The sequence below is a fragment of the Pelodiscus sinensis genome, chromosome 3 (genome assembly GCF_052426305.1).
Source record: "Pelodiscus sinensis isolate ZL-2025 chromosome 3, ASM5242630v1, whole genome shotgun sequence".
Classification (NCBI taxonomy): domain Eukaryota; kingdom Metazoa; phylum Chordata; order Testudines; family Trionychidae; genus Pelodiscus; species Pelodiscus sinensis.
The window spans coordinates 43,222,299-43,246,494 of record NC_143054.1 but is presented as its reverse complement, the minus strand read 5'-3'; the positions used below and the strand labels follow the sequence as shown (position 1 = coordinate 43,246,494).

The following is a 24,196-nucleotide window of genomic DNA, read 5'->3' as shown; positions in this document are numbered from 1 at the left end:
TATCTGGCAGGGTGTGATAACATGACCGCGCTTTTTCTGAAAGCAAGTGCACTGCCAGCGAATTAGGGCAATATGGGAAAATAAAATTCAGCTCCTTTAACAGGAATAAAGTATCAAACCTCTACTTTTATAGATCTGGAGGTCATTGGGAACTTTTTTTTTTTAAACTACTTCTGGTACTGGCAGATGTCATTCATTGGACAAGGCGAATGAGTGAAATCATCCAGGGACAATGAAGAAACACCAGGCAGAACCTGTGACATCAGTTGTAACTCCACCTCCTTGTACAAGGACAGAACTAGCTGGCATGAAGAAGAGCAATAAGATTCCTGAGAAGAGTCCGGATGCCTGCCATAAGGATCCGAAAGACCTCAACAAGGCCAAAAAAGAGGGATCAACATAGGTTGCAGGGGAACTCAAGGAATTCTCCTCCAGTGGTCCCCGAGGGAGTCATACCCAGAAGAATGGCAAGAATAACTCAATTGCCTTTTGGAGCGCAAGTGTCTCCATGGAGAGACAGTACAGCTATCTCCTCAGACTCATCCAAATCCCAGAAATGTTCCATCTGGCAATACTGATACCAGAGACACCTGTCAGAAGGCTAGAGATGAAACTGTCCCTGGGACACATGGATCCTCTTCTGGAGCAAGGACATGCCTCAAGAAAGTATGTCTGATAAGTGGAAACTGTGGTTTAGGAAGGAATATATCTTCCAGTGTTACTTACATCTCCCTATGCCCTTGTGTCCAAGAGGTACTCCTGGGAGAATTCTATAACAATGTGCAGGCACAGAATTAATGTTTCCCCATCATATCTTCTGCTCCCACAGAATAATTGATTCTGATGGAGAGGTGAAAGGAAGTTGAGAAAGATCATGCTGCATTTACACATTTTGCTTACCAGGGTCTCAAGTGGCACCAGAAGAAAGAGCAGCTGGCTCATAGGCCAGAGCACACGACCATGAAGAAAAAGGAGGAAGAGGATGCTTTCTGCACAGGACAGAGAAAGCAGGACACAGCTTCTGCACAGCAAGTCATCACAGACTGGGCTTTTGAAGGGCCAGTGGAAGAAAGACTTGGGCAGGGGCACTGGAGCTAGTGGGGTGACAACACTGAGCTTTAAACAGAATGGGAATGGAGGTGCAGGGCCATATGGAAACAGGAGGAAGCTAGAGTTGAAGGCCACTTGGAGACGCGCAGATATGCCTGATGGAATGGGAAATGGAGTTGTAGGGACAAGGAAGATGTGCCTGATGAATGGGAGAGGCTAGGGGTCAGGCAGGATCTGAATATGGGAGGCTCCCCAATTCCCTAACAATCCCTATCATATTCCCCCCAATAAAACATACTTCACACACCCACACCCAATAGCCTTTCAGGTTCACTCCCAGGCTCCATCCCAGCAATTGCTTCCTTCCCCCTCAGCTTCTCTGTTACCTCTGATTCCCCAAAAACTTTGCACTGCTTCTGAAGGGTGTAGAAAATACATTTCTGCATTGCAGTTAAAATGAATTACTCAAAGTTCTATATTAATATGCCTAGTAAATAATCTGTTTGTCCAAAAAGTTTCCTGAATCTTTTGTCTATATAGATACAGATACACTTGCCGACAGGTATTTTTAAATAAATTACCAAAATAACTGAAAGTCGCTATTATATTACTGACAAATAAAATATGCAACATTTTAAAATATTGTGCCAAGAATTTTAAAAATTTGACAAAGAATTCTCCCAGGAGCATAGGGGTTGTAACAGTCAAGTTTGAAAGACCTGGAACATCTGTGGCAATCAGACACTCTTCAGATAACTGAAGTGGTAACAATGACGATTCTAAACTAGTACCATAAATTGAATGGACCAACACCAATCCTCTTGCAACCATACTGAGCTGACTGGTGGAACTTTTTCTTTTTTAAACGCACTTTGGCCTCCAAACAGGGGGTTTTCATCAGAGCCAGTTCCTTAGGTTCTTTGTGACATCTCACCCAACCTAAAGCAGATTGGGAAGAAAGCACATTTCTTCTGGGCAGTCCTTAAAGAGGATCTGTCCTTGTGCCCACAAGAAAGCCTACTAATCGCATTTTAGGGGAGCCTTAAAAGAGTCTTGGGACTTAGAGGTTGAAAGTTCCACTTCAAGACACATGTTGGGGGGTGAGGGGGGAGAAGAGGTAGACGGGACCACTAGTCAGCTGAGGTCAACATACAGGGAGGTCTCCATGGCCCAGATCAGAGAAGGGCCCTCATAGCCTTCTCTAGCTGGTGCTTTCATAGGTGAGCCTCCCAGGGTTCTAAAATTCTGGCTCGGAAGGGGTAACAGATACTGCACTTGGCAGTGATCTGCATCTCACCAAGACAATACAGATACCACTGATGTTCAACGTTGATGGAGAAGGAGCAATAGTTGCAGACACAATTCTTGAATCCCAATTAAGATAGTGACACACTTTTCACTTCTGGAGTAAACATTACAATTAATTACCATTCAAAAAACTTCTCATGGAAGTCCTGATTCTAAACAAAGTTTTGAAGGAAAATTAACTATCGTTTATACGGTTTCCCAGACTGTTTTTTAAAACAGGTTAAATAATTACTTGAGCAAATCACATTTCAAAATTATAATCTAATAGAGGGTTATCGATGGGTAAACATTTCCCAGTAAGCATCACCCTTAACAGGTGATGCTCATTGGATAATAATTCAGTATCTAGGGAGCAGCCTGCTGCAGCTGGAGGGCTACTCCAGCCTCACCAGGTCCCCGAGCAGGGTCAGAAGTAGCCGGGCTAGAATGGCCCCTGCCCACAGCTTGGCGGGGGGGAGAGGTGAGGGGGAGATGGGAAGACTCCAGCCCAGCAAGGTTGGAGTATCCCATCTAATTAGTTAGCCGGTTAATCTTAACGTTTAAACTGGTTAACTAATTAAATGGGATTTTATATTGCCACTCCGTAAAAGGATATATCACAGCCTTATACAGCTGAAATTTTAGAGAACTACTGTTGGGTTCCATTACACTGGAAGTAGTAGCAATTCATGAACTTTTCATAGAATCACAGAATACTAGAACTGGAAGGGCCCTTGAGAGATCATCAAGCCCTCACAGCTGGACCAAACACCATCTAGATCATCCCTGATAGATGTCTGTCTAACCTGTTCTTAAATACAGGCAGTCCCCGGGTTACGTACAAGACAGGGACTGTAGGTTTGTTCTTAAGTTGAATTTGTATGTAAGTCGGAACTGGCGTCCAGATTCAGCCATTGCTGAAACTGACCAGCGGCTGACTACAGGAAGCCCGAGGCAGAGCAACTCTGCCTCGGGCTTCCTGTAGTCAGCCGCTGGTCAGTTTCAGCAGCGGCTGACTTGGGGACGCCTGGGGCAGAGCAGCTGGGGTGCTGCCGGGTTGGTCCAGTAGCGCCAAGGAGCGGCGCTGCAGGACCAACCCGGCAGCGCCCCACCTGCTCTACCCCAGGCGTCCTCTGCAAGAAAAGCCTGGTCTGCTGGGGGGGAGGGGGGGGGCGCACTAGCTGCATTTCCCCCCCCCCAGTAGACCAGGGAGACGCGGGTGGTGGGACCGCCGAGATGCACCGCGATCCCGCCCGCATCTTCCACGTCTTTGCTCTGCGTCTCCGTGGTCTGCTGGGGGTGGGGGCTGCCCCCAGCAGACCAGGGAGACGCGGAGCAAAGCCGCGGAGGACGCGGGCAGCGGGACAGCCCAGACGCGCCGCAGCTGTCCCGCTGCCGGCGTCCTCCGAGGCTTGCTCCCTGTCTCCCTGGTCTGCTGGGGGGAGGGAGGGCTCACCCCCCCAGCAGACCAGGGAGACGCGGAGCAGCTTTTCTCGCCCTGTTCGTAACTGCTGATTCGACGTAAGTTGGATCCGCGTAACTCGGGGACTGCCTGTAACTCCATTCCACAACCTCTACAGGCAATTTATTCCAGTGTTTAACCACTCTGCCAGTTAGGAAGTTTTTCCTAATGTCCAACCTAAACCTCCCATGCTGCAGTATAAACCCATTGCTTCTTGTCCTATCATCAGAGGCCAAAGAAAAAAATTCTCCCCCCTCCTTCCTGTGACACCCTTTTAGATACCTGAAAACTGCTATCATGTCCCCTCTCACTCTTCTCTTTTGAAAGTGCTTTGTGAATTTGTATTGCAATGAGATTGGATTCTGCCATACAGCTTGTATATTGTATAATGTAACATGCTTAAAACTAAACAAGCAAAAAGAATTAAGATAAACTAGGGACCCAAAATAGGTAAGAGCAATGAGAGAAAATTGGAACTATTGTATACACTTATTACCATAAGTCATTTACACAGGCTAAAGATGAATAAAATTAGAGACAACAAATCTGATATAGAATCTCAAACACTGAGATTCAAAATTGATATTTTATGAAGGGTGCAACATAGTGTCATGTTACTATGGTAAACCATGAGGTGGTTCTGACCAAATTCTTAAAAATAGTGTTCTAGAAGGGTTCAAATATATCAGTAATTGTGATTTTAGCATATCTGTTTTCTTTCCTTAAGGAGAATCTGTCAGTGAACCGTTAAAATAATCAAGTAACAAAGACAGGACATAAAGTCATAATTTCAACCCAAGTAACCATTAGCATATCTAGTCCACCATCCTGCTCTCAAGAGCGTCATTTAATTTGGAAGCTAATAACTGCATCTACTTAATACTTGGCTGTGTCTAGACTGGCAAGTTTTTGGAATAAGAGATCCTCCGGAAAAGGGCTTTATTCCGGAGGATCGGGCCAGTCTAGACGCTTTTTTTCCGGCTTTTCCCCAAGCCGGAAAAAAAGCGGCGGACATGTTTATTTAAATCCGCGGGGGATATTTAAATCCCCCGCGGATTTCCCTATTCCCACTTTCAAAATTAGCATGCCCCTTCCGAAAAAGGGGCCAGTGTAGACGTAGCCCCATTGTTATGCATTGTATCTGGCTGATTTTGTCTGCTCAGAAAACTTCAGCCATCTTTATCTTCATTTTGCTATTTACTATATATTGTGTACATTTACTTTTACCAATTATATTTGTTGTTAATCAATTTTACATTTACCAAGAAAAAGATTTTTAAAAAGTTAAAACTATATTAAATGAGTACAGGCAGTCCCCGGGTTACGTACAAGATAGGGACTGTAGATTTGTTCTTAAGTTGAATTTGTATGTAAGTCGGAACGGGCATCCAGATTCAGCCGCTGTTGAAACTGACCAGCGGCTGACTACAGGAAGCCCAAGGCAGAGCTGCTCTGTCCTGGGCTTCCTGGAATCAGCCGCTGATCAGTTTCAACAACGGCTGAATCTGGACGCCTGGGACAGAGCAGCTGGGGTGCTGCCGGGTTGGTCCAGTAGCGCCGAGGAGCGGCGCTGCGGGACCAACCCGGCAGCACCCCAGCTGCTCTGTCCCAGACGTCAGAGAGAAAAGCCTAGTCTGCTGTGGGGGGGGGGGGGGGGCGCACTAGTTGCGAGCCTCCCCCCAGCAGACCAGGGAGACGCGGAGTGGCTTTTCTCGCCGTGGAGGATGCAGGCGGCGGGTCCTGCCGCCCGCGTCCTCCACGGCGAAAAAAGCCCCGTTCGTATGTAGGGATCTGCCATAAGTTGGATCCACCTAACTCGGGGGCTGCCTGTAGTTAAGTACTGATGCTTCATATTCAAAGTTTTATATTCAAGTACTGCGTAAACCATAAACTGTTTAGTACTATACAAAATATACAAGTGAACCCCCACTTTGCTTAAACATATACTTTTTCAGAATACAACTATTAAAGATACTACAATTAGTTTTGACAAAGAGAAGCCTAATACAAGTCATATTATAGATACGCTGACAATCATATGGTGTAGCTCAGTGTTTCTCAACCAGTGGTACGAGTACCCTTAGGGGTACTCAAGAGAAGTCTGGGGGAGTACATCAACACAACTGAAATTTGGAGAAAACTGAATTTTTGTTTTAAGTTTTATAGAACGTTATTGTTTTTGTACTTTTTACAACCAAAAATTTCATCACCCGCTCAGCTATGATTAAGTCATTTAAACACATATTGCAATGGTAGAAAAAAATTGTGTGTTTGAAAACTGTAGGTATTGGGGGTAATTATAATTTTTTTTAAATGGGTTACCTTATTAAAAAAAGGTTGAGAAATACTGGTGTAGCTCACACGTAGTCAAGTATCTCTAGAATACTGTTTAGGCATTCTTGTCCTATATTCACCCAAAGAGTATACAAAAAGTTAGACGATTCAATCGATTATTTGCACTGTATACAGAGGAAATTTTTATCCTTTAAGGTGTTAAAATTATATATTACATATAAAAATGTTCTTGATGTTGTGTCTATACAGACTGACCTTTTTGACTCTCCCAGTTTTCTTTGATTCCCGACTGGGTTTATTCTTGTTTTTATTAAAAACTTCACCAGAGGCATCTATAGTCTCACATACTGAAATTTCATTTTCAATACCTAGAAACCAAGCGCATTAGAAGTTTAGAACCTGGTGGGGAAAGCAAGGAACAATCTGGTTAAAAAAAAATTCTAAAATTTTTCAATTTTTTTTATCCAAGTACAGTACCACCAAGACAGACTAAATTGTTTTCAAAGTATAATTTGCATATGGTTTAGCTTCAACTTTTAGTCTTACACAGATGGCCCTGCAGCTACCAGAAGTAAGCATTGAATATCATTGCCTACGTTGTATCTGTTCTGTGACTTAGTAACTTTCAGTCTCTAGGGCTGTCAAAACCACTTTACTATATATTGTGTACACTTTGAGAAGTTACACCTTGATCCATCTTTTGGCATATGTAGGATTAATTACTCAAGATTTAACTAGCTCATTCTTCCTCATTTAATTGACTGGTGCCTAGACTAGGACATTGCCCAATTTATCATTTCAAATGAAAGCATCCAGTCTCGTTAAAAAAAGTTTAATGCTAGGATATTCTAAATTCAACTCTCCACAAATAAGCTCATTTTCTATTTATTTTAGAGGATAAAATACATTATTACAATTGCAATTAAAACTTGACCAAGCAAAGTTAAAACTATAAGTAAATTTAAAATATATTAACAGAATTTGAAAGATTTACATGTTATCATCAACTACCCAAGAACTCCCAGGCATTTTACAAACTGACTTTTTAAAAAGGACAAAAATACGGCAAATAATTTAAGGAAAAAAAAAGTGTTCTACCATTTTTTTAAATTTATACACCTTACATATAACTTAGGTGATAAAATCAAAATGAATGTAACCCTCTTTGATTTAGAGTGTTATATTCTGGTTCTCATGCAACAGAAAAAAGCTGAGGAGCTTCAATTCCAACACTGCATAGTAATATTTACATAATGAAAAATCTCATAAAAATGGCCCTACTATGCAGACCAAAAGGTCCATTTAGCCCAATATGTGGTCTTGCAATAATGGCGAATGGCAGGTGCCCTAGAGTGAATGAACAGGTAATAATCAAGCGATCAGTCCCGTCACCAATTTCCAGATTCTAACAAAGAGGCTAAGGAAAGCAACCCCTCCCATCATGGCTAACAGCCATTGATGGATCTACCGTCTATGAATTTATCTAGTTCTTTTCTGGACCCTGCTATTGTCTTGGCCTTCATCAAACTTCCTTTGGAAGAGTTCTACAGGTTGACTGTGATGTGTGAAGAGATACTTCCTTTTGTTTGTTTTAAACCTGTTACATATTCATTTCATTTAGTGATCCCCAGTTCTTGTGTTATGAGATGGAGTAAATAACACATATTTACTTTCTTCACACTAGTCATGCTTTTATAGACCTCTATCATATCTCCTTTCCTAGCTGAACAGTCCCAATCTTATTAATCTCTCCTCATATGGAAACTGTCCCATATCCTTAATGATTTTTGTTGCCCTTTTCTGAAACTTTTCCAATTCCAGTGTATCTTTTTTGAGATGGGGAAAGCATATCTACATGCAGCATTCAAGATGTTGTCATACCATGAACTTCATAGAGGCTACATGATATTTTCCATCCTTTTCTTAGTGATTACCAACATTCGGTTGGCTTTGACTGCCACTGTACATTGAATGTATGTTTTCAGAGACTCATCCACAATGATTCCAAGATCTCTTTCTTCATTGATGTATTACTTTGTTCTACATTGTTGTGTGTAATTGGGATTGTGAGACGCTATCTCACTAAGTCATGAAGAAATATACCTTGATATTACATTTCAGATAAAATTATTTTACATGCAATAAACTAAGACTGGGATTTAATAGAAAGTGCCCTTTTTATATGCCAATGATATAGCTTTAACATTTTGATTTATTATAAATTATGTGAATTACATTTGTGCCTATATGCTCCAATCACAGACCAGGAGATGTTTTATAGCTGTCTACAAAGTATCTATTAAGTAGAGGATTAAAAACATTACGGCACATAATAGAGGTGGCCAAACTGCGGCTCATGAGCCACATGCAGGGGTTTTTTCGCAGTTAAAAGTCTATGGAATCCCCCATGGCCTCTCCATCCATTCTACACTTCTCAGAATGGCAGGTGCAGAGGAAAGCTTGAAACCTCTACCTTATAGCAGGCTTCTGCCCAGTGGCAAAGGGGATATCAGGGCTTCAGCAAGAGAAGGGCTGAAGCCTAGTTCGATCAAGTGCTTCCCAATCTGGCTCTTGCATTTCTAAAGATTGTCATATGCAGTTAATAGGATCAGTAAATTTGTTCACCCCTAACATGCATGTAACTGTTTGACAAGTTGTATCTACTCCACACTGGCTCAACGGAGATTGGCCATACACTGTGGAGTGAAGAGGCAATGCCTCATTGTCCTTGTTGTACATGCTCTAGCTGGAGGTAGGATATACAAGAGAGTAGCCCCACTCAGTCTTAAAACCTATTAATATCTCATTCTTTGTCTGACATGTATTTCTGGGCTACACAGTTAAGTAGCTATAGGAATTAAATAGGTCTGGGCAAACAGAACACCGACTTACTTAATCACCATCCCTATAAAAAAAAGTCACAGCCAGACTGATGGAAACTGTATTACCATAAAATGTATGGTTCAAGTGTGATCTAAAAAGAAGTTTAACACAATGTTAACTAGTAAACCCATTAGGCTTTCCTTGTTTCACTGTATATTCATTTTCACTGAAATCTGTGTATATTGCTTTATTTCCAATGACTCTTATTCACAGATCTGAAAACCACTAATTCTCTCCCTTGTGTTCAGCACAAATCTAAGACCTTGACATAAATGAGGCTGATCACACTGTAAGGTGTTAAATGTAAGGGTTTATTTTTTAATCTCCTCCTCCTAAACAATTAGAAAAGAGGACTCTTATTTTAATAAGATGTTTTATTTGAGTCCTTTGTGACTACTAATGAATTTCTAATGTCCTTGCATTTGGGCTTTTCCTGCATATTATGTACGTCTAGTAGGAGAGTGAAACCACGCACTGTTACCTGTGTTCACACACAGGTCAGGAAGATACATGGACAATGGTGAGAATTATAAAAGTGACCTGCTTAGAATTTGTGCACAATTTGCAAAGATAGAGCAGAGGGCCTGAATCGTCAGATACCAGGTTTCACTTGTAAATGCATGGGCAATGCATACATCAAAGGTCATAGAGTATTTGCACATGACAATATTGTCAACTGCTCTCACAGGCCTTAATGATGGAAAGTAACATGCACAGACAGAACTGAAAATCCACTGAAAATAAGTATTCTTCAATGGGAATTTTACCAATAAAAAAAAGTTTCAGCCTAAAGGTCAAAGATATATTTTATCAGAGGTTTTTTTTCCAACATTTTAAAAGTCAGCAAATCCTCTCTGCTGGCTCTGATATTTGCATGTATCCATTTCAAACAATTATCTGGAACAAAAATAAAAGTTACAAACCATTTTTTACTATTTCAACAAACAGCAATATGTAAGCTCTCCTGTCTTAGAAGAATAATTGATAATCAATCCAAAATAAAAATGAAGACTATTTACAAAACATCAATATTTAATAACCACATTGATTCAGTCAATTAAAATTAGTCACTGTGGAGAATTGTAAGTGGGACTTTTGTTTTGCAGAATATTTAAACAAATTCACATTTTTCTGTTTTTCATTACTGCTTCTTCCCTTTCAAATGATTTTAAAACTCGGGCTCCTAAACTCAGTCTCTAACAAACCTTCAAAAGGCTGAACCTGTAACACCAGAAGCATCATCATCAGAAAACCGGTGACAACGGTAAATGCCAAATATTAGATCAAGCAGAACTGGAGTAATTCAAGTTTTTGAACAAAAAATAAAAGATTTTCAAATAGCAGATAGAAAAATGTAAAGGGGTTCAGTAAACTGGAGTTCGTATTTTCAAGTCTGCCAAAATATGGAAGTTTTCTTTTGAGGAAATGTCCCTGAAGAGATGCTCATTTTTGAATCTGGAGTTAGAATTCAACTAGTGTCAAAGCAATTTATGTAGTCAAGTTTAAAACACAAACCAAAGAAACACCTTTGAGGTCTTTATGCTTGTCTTGTAAAAATAACAAAAAAGGAAAGATGTTGATTTTATGACCATTTTCTTAAGCTTGGATACATGGCACAAACATGCACATCTCCATAATCATTTTTTAAGCTACACAATAGTGGTATACTCCATATATTGAAACACTAGTACTTTATTAATTAAACCAAAAAAGTAACCAAAGGATTTGAGATTTAGCATTATATAGAAGTTTTCCCATATTCAAAAGTAAAAAAATATCAAATTTTAAAAAGAGTACTACAGACAATTTACAGGGAAATTCCTAAGGGTGTGTCTAGACTACAGAGTTTTGTCGACAAAAGTGGACTTTTGTCGACAAAACTATACCTGCGTCTACACTACCGCTGAGTTCTGTCGACATAACGTCGACAGAACTCAGCAGTTTTGTCGACGCTGGTAAACCTCATTTTACGAGGCATAACACCTTCTGTCGACAGAGTTCTGTCGACAGAAGGTGTTATTGCATGTAGGGTTGTGTCTAGACTACAGGGTATAGTTATAATTGCTTGTCATTCTGGTATTAGAATATACAAATATGACATATCTTAGGGTACGTCTAGACTACAGGGTTTTGTCGACAAAGCAAGCTGAATGTAGTCTAGACGCTCTTTGTCGACAGAAGCTTTGTCGACAGTATCTGTCGACAAAACTTCTGTCGACAAAACCCTGTAGTCTAGACGTACCCTAAGATATGTCATATTTGTATATTCTAATACCAGAATGACTAGCAATTAAAACTATACCCATTCCAAATATTACAAATTAAGAAATTATATATGTACATGGACAATTTGTAAAATCACAATACAATTAACCATGACAATATTGTTTCTTGGGGTACACAAGAAAAATGACAGGATTTACACAAGGTGCCAAATATCAGGGTAAAGAAGTTCACATACTTGGATTGCAATTTTTAAGCAGGATTTCCTTTTTTTCCCCTGTTGACTTTTCTATATCTGTAGAGTCTAGAGAAGTAAGTGGGTGTTCTTGTGGCTCCACTGCACCCTTTTTGTCACTTGAATCTGATGCCATCAAAGCAGCGTTTTTTTCTGGTAATCTAGTTTCTGAAATACATAGTTCTCTCTCAATATGGTAGTCTATTTTAGAATTTAGTTGCACACACATTTTTAATGCATCATAATTCTGCATCTTTGAATTTGTATTTATATGGAGCAACTTACCAATAGTTTGAGGGCAGCTATTCACGCTGGTTCTGCAGGATATATTCTGAAGACTCTGCTGAAATTGATTCAGAGTGCTAGAACCCAGGGCTTCTGCTGACTCAGCGTTAACTCCACCTGACATGCAGTTTAAAGTCACAGTCACTGTACTTTCTGAACCTTCAGTCATCCTGCAGTCATCCTCTGTTGATGTACCAATTGTCTTACCAGTTCTTCTTTTTTTGAAAAGAGCAACACACTGTTTATCTGACCCTTCAAACAATCTCTCTCGTTTGTGGCTTAGAAAGCCTCTTTTGCAACTTATTTCAGGAGTACTTGGCAATTTCTGCTGAACTTGCAAAGGAAAGTCTTTTATTTGCTTTTTACTTTTATTCAAATTAGAAGGAGAAAAGAAATCTTCATATGAAGCTTCCTCTATTTCTGATGATTTGTTACGTGTGGTCATTGCTAGAAGAAATTCATTTTCAGACCCTACCTTACATAATGCTGAGGTGGTTAATTTTATGCTCTTTCTCTCAGTCTTCCCTTGTATTTTGTATCTGACACTACAATCCTCTCTGTCAACAGGAATATTTATGTCAACTGCATGCATATTAATAGAATCTGCACTGCTCATTAATGAATCAGACTGATTGCTCATGGTAACTGCAGAAGCTTTCAACTGGACCATTTTGGGGTACAGAGTGATGGGACTAAAGTTTTTTTCTTGGACACAAGAACTTTTGTTTGAAACCAATTCACAAGTCAGATGATTTTCACCAGTCTGATTTAGGTTAGGAGACTCCTTAGATTTTCTCTTTTTACTTTCCAGAGAACGTTGCATACTTAGTTTGTTTAAATGTTTTCTATTAGTTGATTTTGGAGTTAAGTCCCCTTGGTCACTACTGGAAAACAGAGGATGCTCTAATACAGCTGTAGATACATAAATATCATTTCGAGTTGGTTTTGGTTTCTGATTTTTGTATTTACAGTTTCCCCAAAGATCATCAAAACTCGAGTTTAAAGAATCACTGATGTGCTCTTCTGCAAGACATTAAGAAAAGCATTATAAACATTAAGAAAAATGGAATAGTACAAAGTTAAAATTAGTGAAGTATGTGGAAAGTTGCTCAAAGAACTGTCCAAGGATTTAGCCACAAAACTAAACATTAACACATGCATGGCTTAGCTTTACATTAAAATACCGAACCCCCTCCCTCCCAGCATTTCTGTATTTTCCTCTTACAATATTCACGTTATAAAGTGTTTTTTGTGATGGAAAAAATGTGGTAATTTTAAAGAACATTTTCAGAACTCTAGCAATGAGTAGCTCAGATACAACAGACTAGAAGAATGGTTGATTATTCTAGAACAGTTCTGAGGAATCATAGGCCCCTGTAACAAGAATTAAATGTTCTGAAAGAATGATTTATTGCAAGAATCCTAGTAAGTTTTAGAGGTATTGCACACGTTTATTAGATGTCTTGTTATTGTCCTACTTGGGAAAAAGTGAAAAGGTTTAATTGTAAGATAAATTGCTGTATTTTTTCTGAATGCATTTTAAGGTCAAATATGATATGGCCATTAATGTAATTTTAACTGAATTGGAAGAGATGAAAGCTGAAACTTCGACATGTGAGATGCCTGAAACAATGGCTAAAAGTGAAATTTATATTTATGCTTAACATTAAAGACGCATAGTACATAAAATAGAGGACTTCAGTTCACATCCAAAATTAACTTGAGTTAAAACGGCATTTGAAGCCTCCAAGAGTGTGGAAATGATTTGCATATCACTTTAACCACTATCAGGCTAAAACATCTATATACCATAGCTCATTCTATTAAAGCATTTACATTTTGAATATATTCTAAAGCAGATACATAACTGCAATAATTCCATCAGTAACTAAATTGAAATCAGAGTTCTGACTTCAGTGAGACCACCTCTGTCTTAGATACCACTTTTCATATGCATCTCTGAGTGCTTCACAGCTCTTAATGTGATACAAGTATAAATATCCCTGTGAGGTTTGGGAAAATAGTCTTATATTTGAATACAAGTGGTGAAAGTAAACAAAAAGTTCACCCTCTATTTTGAAAAGCATGTAAAATGCAAGAACTGAAATGAAAGAGCATGAGAAACTACATAAAGTAAATACCCATACTTATTCTTGTTGCTCAGTGTCTTGGTTCATTATTTGTTCTCTTTTCTTTTAGTAATGCTACATAAACTCTTATGTTAATTCAAACAGTCTGATTCTGTTAGCAAAATGAGCATTAAATATGAAAGGAGCACTCAAAACAAAGTAATTGAAGAGGAGCTAAATTAATCCCATGAATCTGTCTTCACTCGGAGGATGCAAAGGAGATTCTCACAGCTGAAACATTCTTTTTAGGTAACAAATCTGAGGAACTGTTCCAGATTTATAATACAGTATAGTCTAAAAAGTCTGTTTTTACTTAGCACATTTATAAATTTTAAAAAATACATTTCACAGAACTTAAAGCTACATTATTTACCTGGCAGCAAAGCACTCGCTGAAGTGGCAGTAAGACCTTCTCCATATGTAGGCTGTGTTGAATTAAATGTAGATATCTGAGACATTTGTGAAGCTAAAATATAATTTATTAATAAATTACACGATTTTTTTCTACAAAAGTTTCAAATTTAAAATGTTCATCTATGCTAAGAGACAAACCCAAGACCACATTAATATCCCTGCTGTGAAACAAAACACACACATTCAAAGTTATAAGCAAACAAGTCTGATATATTTGCAACCAATACCACTTTCTGATTTACTGAACTTCCACAAGTCAAGAAAGCTAAAACGCTTCAACCTGGCTCTCTTGATCCCTCTAAGTAACTTTTAAAGATTCTACCTTTTAGGCATCCACGTATGGGTTTAGAAGCCTAATTTTAGGTTTCTATTTCTGAAAAGTTCAGCCTGCATGTATAAAGAAATTCACAAGTGCTCTATTAAAATATTGAAATCTAAATAGCTTTTTCTTTCTAATAGAAAAAGAACTACATGCCTACCTAGTAAGGAGTATTGCATAAAGAGATCTAAGGGTCATAGTGAACCACAAGCTAAATATGAGTCAACAGTGTAACACTTGCACACACACAAAAAACCAGCAGTGAACATCATTCTGGACAGGGGTGGGCAAAAGGGCCTCTGTTGGCTGAATCCGGCCTGCCTAGTGGGTTGATCTGTCCTGTGGAAGCCCTACCACTTCCCCGCCCCTAGGCCAATTGGGCCCTGGGGGCCAGGGAAGTGCACAAAGTTTCTTCTGCTCTGCCAGGAGCACACGGCACTTCAAAGTGCCACGTACTCCTCGCAGAGCGGGAGGAGGCTTTGCATGCTCCACCGCCCCCAGGCCAATCAGAGCTTAGGGGTGGGGGGAGCACATGAAGCTTCCTCCTCTCTGCAAGGAGTGCATAGCACTTTGAAGTGCTGCGTGCTCCTCGCAGGACGGGGGTAGGGCAGAAGAAACTTTGAACGCTCCTTCCACCCCGAGGCCCTAATTGGTCTGGAGGTAGGGGAGCGTGTGAAGCCTCTTTCCACCCAGCCAGGGGCATGGGTACTTAGTGGGAAGAGGGAGGCAAAGGGGATCCCTTGCCCCCAGACCAATCATGGTCTGTGGGTGGGGAATCATGGAAGCATCTTGGCCCTGCCCCTTCCAGAGCAGCCTGGGGCCACTTCAAAAAGTATTGCCTGCCGCTGTTCCGGTACATATTAGCAGGAGTGTCAGAAGTAATTCTTCTGCTCGACTTTGCACTTATAAGGCCTCAACGGGAGCCTTGTGTCCAGTTCTGGGTGCCACATTTAAGGTAAGATGTGGATAAACTGGAGGAAGTGCAGAGAAACAAATATAATTACAAATACAGTATTTATTCTTCAATTCATTGTATATTTTAGGATTGTATTACAGATAGCACAAATGTACACAGTTACAATCAATTTAAACCTGTTTCTTAAATAATTGATTTAATTTTTTTTTTAAAGTCTCATCACTGGGTGCTTTGTATAGTAGATTACTTATGACTACTACCTATCACAAGCTCCCCTTTTAAAGTAACGTGGCATTAAATGTATGAATAGAAGTTCAAAAGAAAAAGCTGGTTTTGCTTGAATTTTCAAAAAGGTTCAATTTTGTGTACCTTAAGTTTAAAAAAATCTATTTTTTAACATTAAATGGGGTTCAAACTAATTTATTCACATTGAAATATTTCAAAGTGGTATGTTTCTCGCATGAAAAAAGTATTTTTAAATTGAGAAACAAATGAACATTTGAGTCAAGTGATGTGATGAAAGAAGATTTCAGTTTTACAGAAATTGTTACTTGCATAATTCTATGCATAATCAGCAGAAGCATTGCAGTTTAGGTTATCTGACAATGAATGACTGCAATTGCAGTATGAAGTGTCAGATAGAAAAAAAGGTTTTCCACCCCAATTTAAATACTACCATGAGCCATTGACCCACAGGGGGAAAAAAAAAAATCAATTGAAGGCCACACACAACTAAACGGCTACTTAACTTAGGAGGTTTTTTGAGAGAGAAATATAAAACATTCAAGTCACCTGCCTGTGGAATATGGAGGCTCAGGGCTTCCCCTCACAGTGAGGTGAGCCGAGAAGGTAGAGCCCAGAATCTTGGCACCCTCCCCAAAGCAGTGTGAGCCGGCACTCGAGGCTCCAGCCTAGGGATGTACAGAACTAGTCGAGTAGTCGACTATCCAGCTCTTTTAAAAAGCAGAGGCGCAGTATCTGGGACTGGGCACGAACCGGACTGATGAATGGTAAGCGTCCTGGACTGGGCAGCTCTTACTACACTTAAAAGATAGAGCAGCAGCAGGGTTAGCTCCTGAGGCCAGGAGCTAACCATGCTGTAGCTCTGCAGTTTCTCCCCTTATCGAACTAATTGAGTAGTTGAAATCCATCCACTACTTGATAAACTGATTAAACGCCCCAGCCCCAGAGGGGGCCACTGAAACTTGTCATGAGCTGAACGAAATTAAGCAACAGGCCAGATTCAGCCTGCAAGCCTTAAGTTCCCCACTCAATATAAATAGACATTAGGGAATATTAAAACAACAGCACTACTGAGTGGGAAGAATCTTGGAGAATATATAGTACTTTGGTCTAGCTGGTTGTGCATGGGATATTTTCTGAAACTGGACTCTTAGTCGATGTCTACATTTAAACCATTACATGGCAGCAGCACTTCTGCTTCACCACTGTAACACTTAAGTGTAGACACTCACTACAGTGATAGAAGAGGTCCCAACCCCTTCCCAAAGCTCCAAGAGGTGATAGCTAAATCAACAAAAAAATTCTTCTCTTGACCTATCACAGTCTACATTGGGAGTTAAGGTAACCACGTAGCTGAGTTGTCCTTTTTAGATTATGAGCATTGTACTACTACTGTTCACCACACTTAAATTCACGCTGCTATCCAGAGTTAACTATGCTCATGCAATTTTAATCTCTGGCAAAAAAAAGGGGGGGGTTCAGGGAATTCCAGAGAGCAATGACCCTGATAATTATGGGCTCCATGGGTTATTCATATCAGATTTCACTGGGTAAGGAGTAAAAACAATGGAGGTTTATTTGTGGAGAGGAAGAAGAGAGGCGTACATCATCTGATCTTCAATTCTATTTTATAATCGTCTTGAAATACTCAGAGTTCTTTAAAAATGTAAGATATTCTAGAAACTATGAACAGGGATGATTTAATCTACCACTGAACTACTAATTCTGGGTTGAAATGGAGCACAAACCAATATTCAACATCCTAAAACGATAAGAAGTGTTACCAATTTTAAGTTTAGGAAGAAGGTAATTAATCTGATATTTCACCAGCACCCATACTTTGGCAAGAGGTGTCAAATACTCTTTAAGCAATCAAAACTCTGATCTTACATATTCTCTAAAAACAACACTCAGAAGGAAGAGCCCTCATTCTACTGGATCACAGGCACATACTGGTTCCTTGAAAATCCCTTTTCCAAGAAATGACTTAACCCTGCTTGATTTTTTTTTTTTTTTAAATCAGTGAAAAGGTGAATGACCAAGCGCATGGTCCGGGTGTTGGACTAAGAATCTTCTATTTGGTTTAAATCATGAATTTTCAATTTAAGTCAGAGTAAGCAGATGTTTCACAGCAACATGATTTCTCAAATCAAAAGAAAATTAGACAGTCCTGGAACATGCGCAGAGCTTGCATCAGGACAGTTCATTGAGAAAGATGTCAACCATTTATGCTTTTTCGTGAAGTCATAAAGCTGAACTGCTTACCAGTAGGGGAAAGATTTTCCCTTTTCTCCTTCATTTCCTTTATTCTCTTTTCCATTGCACTGCACTGATCTTTTATTTTATCTGTAGGACTATATGCAAGTGAACCATCATCCTCAAATAATAAAACAGGTATATCGGTTTCTAAAAAAGCAATCGTAATTTGCAGTTAATATGAGGGTTTCCATATTTGAACATAACATTAATTTTTAAAGTACAAAGTTACATTTATAAACGAAAAAAACAAATGGTCCCATAGCACCTTAGGTATGTCTACACTACAGAGTTATTTCAAAATATCTTATTTAGAAATAGTTAATTTGAAATAACGTGTCTACACACAAAATACACATCCACACTGAGTGGACACAATCGCATTTAAGGCTGACCGGAGCCAGGTCCAGCAGGGCATAAGGTCAGGAGTTACTTTGTGTGGCTGCTGCCTGAGGCTACCTGAGGCTTGTGCTTAAAGGGACCCCCCCCCTCCCAACAGCTAGTTCTCAGCTTTCCCTGCTTGCTTGCCTACCTCGATGAGGTACAGCAAAGCATTTTGTCTCTGCATGCTCTGGTTGCCCTCACTCAGGACACCACAGCACTCGGCAACATGGAGCCAAAGCTGCCCCATGGCACTCTGGTGCTTCTCGTGGTCGCATTGCTGTGAGCCTGGTTGCACTTTCTGCAGGCTGCCATCCAGGAGGTCCATTAGGGGCTGTCAGTATCCAGGAGGCCCTGGCGAAGAGCATCTACCCTGAGGAGCACTAAAAGCCTCCCTGATCTGCCTCACTGGTGGCTTGTGCCTCATTCCTCCCTCACATTGTTCCACTTACCCCTCCCTAACCCACTTTCCTGATGTCAAATAAAATACATGTATTTTCATGAACACAAACGCTCTTTATTTAATGAAACTGGGGTGAGACTGGGGAAAGGAGGCAGGAGGGAGGAGGAGAGAGGGTAGGGGGAAACCTGGGAGGAGGGAGCTGGAAGGGGGAAGCAAGCGAAAGAAGGGAGAGGGGAAGCTCAAGATTGGGGGGGTTCTCACCGGACCAACTTGATGTCATGCCAACCTGCTTCTGGGTTCGCATGTGGCCTTTGGTGTCCAGGCTGGCAGCTATCCTGCCATAGATGGCCGTGTTCATCCGTCTAGTGCGGAGATCATGGGCATTGGAGGCATCCCCCTCAAACCCGAATAAGGTCCATGATCTCCACCCTGAACCAGGAAGGCGCTCATCTTCTCCAGGCCCTGGCAGGTTCCTGGGAGCTGGCAGACTGCTCCTGGGGAGCAGTGAAGGGCTGGCTGCCAGTGGCTTGCTGTCTAATGTTTTGGGGCCACTGGGTCAGGACAGTGACTGCTGGCCCTGGGCTGGTAGGCTTGGAGCTGGCACAGACACTGTGGCCAGAGTCAACCCCTTTTAGGGCTCCAGGGAGGGAGAGGAGTGTTCTTGTTAAGGCTGGAGTGACCACCAGGGCACCCTGGGAAGGCTGGAGGCCCCCTATTTCGATACAAGTGTCTACACAGCACTTATTTCGAAATAGGTATTTTGAATCTGGCATTATTCCTCGTGAAATGAGGTTTACCAAATTCGAAATAAGCACTCCGCTATTTCAAAATAATTTCAAAATAGCAGTTATGCTGTGTAGATGCTAGGAAAGTTATTTCGAAATAACTTTGCTGTGTAGACATACCCTTAGAGACTAACAAAAAACGTAGATAGTATCATGAGCTTTCACCCTACCACTGCTTCAGATGAATAGACCAAGGGGTTCAGAGATACAAATAAACAGTAGAAAAAGAGGGGAGATGGTGTTTTTTTCCATTTCCCTCTCTTTGTCAATTAAAGTGTCTGTTAAATGAGGCTAATAGACTGGGCTGTAAGTATCACGGGCACTTTAATTGACAAGTTCCGCCCCCCCCCCCCCGCCTTCCCTCTGTATCTCCCCTCTTTTTCTGCTATTTGTGTATACCTCTGGACCCTTTGCCCCATTCATCTGAAGAAGTGGGTTGTGCCCATGAAGGCATATGATACCATCTACATTTTTTGTTAGTTTCCAAGATGCTGCAGGAACATTAGTTGTTTAATGTTTTTCAGTTACAGACTAACATGGCTATGCCTCTGAGAATTCATAGACTAAGTTACTTAAAAACTATATTTCTACAATGCTGTCAGTACCACAAGTTTAATAAAGCTGAATTCTAAATAACTCCTTAAAAATCAAGCCCACTACTACTTCAATTACTGAAAAGTTATTCTTTAATATCAAAACACAATTCTATAGTAGCTTTTCTCAATGAGCAATCATATTGTAATAACTACTTTAATTTCAATTATAAAGTGATAAAAGAAAAAAATTTGATTTTATGCGATTTCTTAAAACCTAAAACAAAGATATCTTGGCATTTCTTTTTGTTTTTAATTTTTTACAATCGAACCAAAACTAATACTAAACTCACCGGTTGCTGTTTTTTGTATATCTAGTTCTTTAGCCATCAGGTCAATTTTTTTTTGTAGTCTTTTATCATTTTCCGGAGTTTTTTCAACGAAGTCTTTGGGCTGCATGCATTTGTGCTACAAGATTAACCACAGCATAAAACTCTAAGAATGCTTTTATTCAGCATTTCTCTGTTCTACCATTTAATACATTACGTAATATACGATCTTTCTATATCACTTATGACTTCAGGTAAATCCGATTTAGCCAGCATGGATAGACCATAAAAATGTAGGGGAATGTGTCAGTGGAAGCTTCAGTATGTATTAATGAAAAAATGATTTCAGATTTATAAGCATGACCAACAAGAAATTAGACAAAACCACTGTAGACAATTTAATATCTATTTGAAAATAGAGCAGTTTTTAAACTAAGAGATGGGGGAAAGCCGATTGATGCGGAGATGCACGTAAATTGGAGGGAGACTTCTCTTAGAGGAGAATCCATTGATAGAGATTCTCTAACATGTAGTCAGAAAGAGAGGAGGGGAGAGGACAAACCATGGGCCAGAGCAAACAAACAACTGCATACAAAGGAATCCAATACATCAGGGAAGGGCAGACAAATAACCAGTGGCAAATTTCTAAAGTGCTTGTACACAAATGCTAGGAGTCTGACTAATAAGATGAGTGAACTAGAGTACCTCGTATTAAATGAGGAGATTGACATAATAAGGCATCACTGAAACCTAGCGGAATGAGGAAAATCTGTGGGACACAATCATACCGGGATATAAAATATATAGAAAGGATAGAGCAGCCCGGGTGGGGGGCGGAGTGGCACTGTATGTGAAAGATAATGTAGAATCAAATGAAATAAAAATAGTAAGTGAATCAACATGTTCAATAGAATCGCTATGGATAGTAATTCCATGCTCCAATAATAAGAAATTAGCAGTAGGGATATATTACCGACCACCTGACCAGGACAGCGATTCTGACACTGAAATGCTGAGGGAGATTAGAGAGGCTACCAAAATAAAGAACTCTATAATAATGGGGGATTTTAATTACCCCCATATTGACTGGATACATGTCACCTCAGGAAGAGAAGTGGAGACAAAATTTCTCAATGGCTTAAATGACTGCTTCTTGGAGCAGCTAGTGCAGGAACCCACAAGGGGAGAGGCAATTCTTGATTTAGTCCTGAGTGGAGTGCAGGATCAGGTCCAGGATATAACCGTTACCAGACCGCTTGAGAATAGTGACCATAATATAATAACATTCAACATTCCTGTGGAGGGAAGAACACCTCAGCAGTCCAGCACCCTGGTATTTAATTTCAAAAAGGGGAATTACACAAAAATGAGGTTAGTTAAACAGAAATTAAAAGGCACAGTGACTAGAGCCAAATCCCTGAAAGATGCATGGAAACTTTTTAAAGACACCATAATAGAGGCCCAACTTAAATGTATACCCCAAATTAAAAAAACATAGCAAGAGACCTAAAAAAGAGTCACTGTGGCTTAACCACCATGTAAAAGAAGCAGTGAGGGACAAAAAGGTATCTTTTAAGAAGTGGAAGTCCAATCCTAGTGAGATAAATAGAAAGGAACATAAACACTGTCAAATCAAGTGTAAAAACGTAATAAGAAAAGCAAAAAAAGATTTTGAGGAACAGCTAGCCAAAAACTCAAAAAGAAATAACAAAATGTTTAAGTACATTAGAAGCAGGAAGCCTGCTAAAAAAACCTGTGGGTCCCCTAGATGATTGAGCTATAAAAGGAGCAATCAAGGACGATAAAGCCATTGCGGAGAAACTAAATGATTTCTTTGCTTCAGTCTACACAGCTGAGGACGTTGGGGAGATTCCTGAATCTGCACAGTCCTTTGTGGGTGATGAATCTGAGGAACTGTCCCGGATTGAAGTGTCATTAGAGGAGGTTTTGGAACAAATAGAAAAATTTAATGTTAACAAATCTCCGGGACCGGATGGCATTCATCCAAGGGTTCTAAAAGAACTCAAATGAGAAATTGCTGAGCTATTATATGTGGTTTGTAACCTATCCTTTAAATCGGCTTCCGTACCTAACGACTAGAAGGTAGCCAATGTGACACCAATATTTAAAAAGGGCTCCAGAGGCGATCCTGGCAATTACAGACCGGTAAGTCTAACTTCAGTACCGGGCAAATTACTAGAAACAATAGTAAAGAATAAAATTGTGAAGCATGTAGAAGAACATAATTTATTGGACAAAAGTCAACATGGTCTCTGTAAAGGGAAATCCTGTCTTACTAATCTGCTAGAGTTCTTTGAAGGGGTTAACAAACATGCGGACAAGGGAGATCCAGTAGATATAGTATACTTGGATTTTCAGAAAGCCTTTGACAAGGTCCCTCACCAAAGGCTCTTGTGTAAATTACATGGCCATGGGATAAGAGGGAAGGTCCTTTCTTGGATTGAGAACTGGTTAAAAGACAGGAAACAAAGGGTTGGAATAAATGGTAAATTTTCAGATTGGAGAGGGGTAACTAGTGGTGTACCCCAAGGGTCAGTACTGGGACCCATCCTTTTCAACTTATTCATAAATAATCTGGAAAAAGGGGTAAGCAGTGAGGTAGTAAAGTTTGCAGATGATACCAAACTGTTTAGGATATTCAAGACAGAAGCAGACTGTGAGGGACTCCAAGAAGATCTCAACAAACTGAGTGATTGGGCAACAAAATGGCAAATGAAATTTAATGTGGATAAGTGTAAAGTAATGCACATCGGGAAAAATAACCCCAACTATATGTACAGTATGATGGGGGCTAATTTGGCTATGACAAATCAGAAAAGATCTTGGAGTTATCGTGGACAGTTCTCTGAAAACTTCCACACAGTGTGCAGTGGCGGTCAAAAATGCAAATAGGATGCTAGGAATTATTAAGAAAGGGATAGAAAATAAGACCCAGAATATCTTACTGCCCCTGTATAAAACTATGGTACGCCCACATCTTGAATACTGTGAATACAGATGTGGTCTCCTCACCTCAAAAAAGATATTTTGGCCTTGGAAAGGGTTCAGAAAAGGGCAACTAAAATGATTAGGGGTTTGGAACAGGTCCCATATGAGGAGAGGTTAAAGCGACTGGGACTTTTCAGTTTAGAAAAGAGGAGACCGAGGGGGGATATGATAGAGATCTATAAAATCATGAGTGGTGTGGAGAGGGCCGATAAAGAAAAGTTATTTATTAGTCCCTAAATAGAAGAACTAGAGGACACCAAATGAAATTAATGGGTAGCAGGTTTAAAACTAATAAAAGAAAGTTCTTCTTCACACAGCGTGTAGTCAACCTGTGGAACTCTTTGCCAGAGGAGGCTGTGAAGGCTAGGACTATAATCGAGTTTAAAAAGAAGCCAGATAATTTCATGGAGGTTAGGTCCATAAAAGGCTATTAGCCAGGGGATAAAATGATGTTCTTGGCCTCTGTTTGTCAGAGGCTGGAGAGGGATGGCAGGAGACAAATTGCTTGATCATTGTCTTTGGTCCACCCTCTCTGGGGCACCTGGTGCTGGCCACTGTCGGTAGACAGGATACTGGGCTAGATGGACCTTTGGTCTGACCCAGTACAGCCATTCTTATGTTTTTATGAGAATACCAAATATTTTGGACTTGAGTTAACATTTTCAAAAGAGCCTAAGCAGATCTACACTACACCTGGGAGGTGAGATTTCAAGCACAGACACACTAACATGCTTGCATTAGCATGCTAGAAATAGCATG

At 40.1% G+C, this 24,196-nt stretch overlaps 1 protein-coding gene across 5 annotated transcripts in view; it reads right to left on the bottom strand.

Annotated features, from left to right (window-relative positions):
• The window catches only part of MCPH1 (microcephalin 1), a 229,070-nt gene that overhangs the window by 190,193 nt on the left and 14,681 nt on the right, over positions 1-24,196 (bottom strand). For 3 of the 5 annotated variants that reach the window (XM_075923600.2, XM_075923599.2, XM_075923602.2), the window contains exons 5-10: positions 20,453-20,567; positions 18,007-18,147; positions 14,223-14,315; positions 11,721-12,743; positions 11,439-11,603; positions 6,350-6,462 (exon numbers count right to left, since the gene is read on the bottom strand). In XM_075923600.2, coding sequence (XP_075779715.2) covers positions 6,350-6,462; positions 11,439-11,603; positions 11,721-12,743; positions 14,223-14,315; positions 18,007-18,147; positions 20,453-20,567 — 1,650 coding nt within the window. Of the gene's footprint in view, positions 1-6,349; positions 6,463-11,438; positions 12,744-14,222; positions 14,316-18,006; positions 18,148-20,452; positions 20,568-24,196 lie in introns of all 5 variants that reach the window. The other 2 variants (XR_012902550.2, XM_075923598.2) reach the window with 1 other exon arrangement.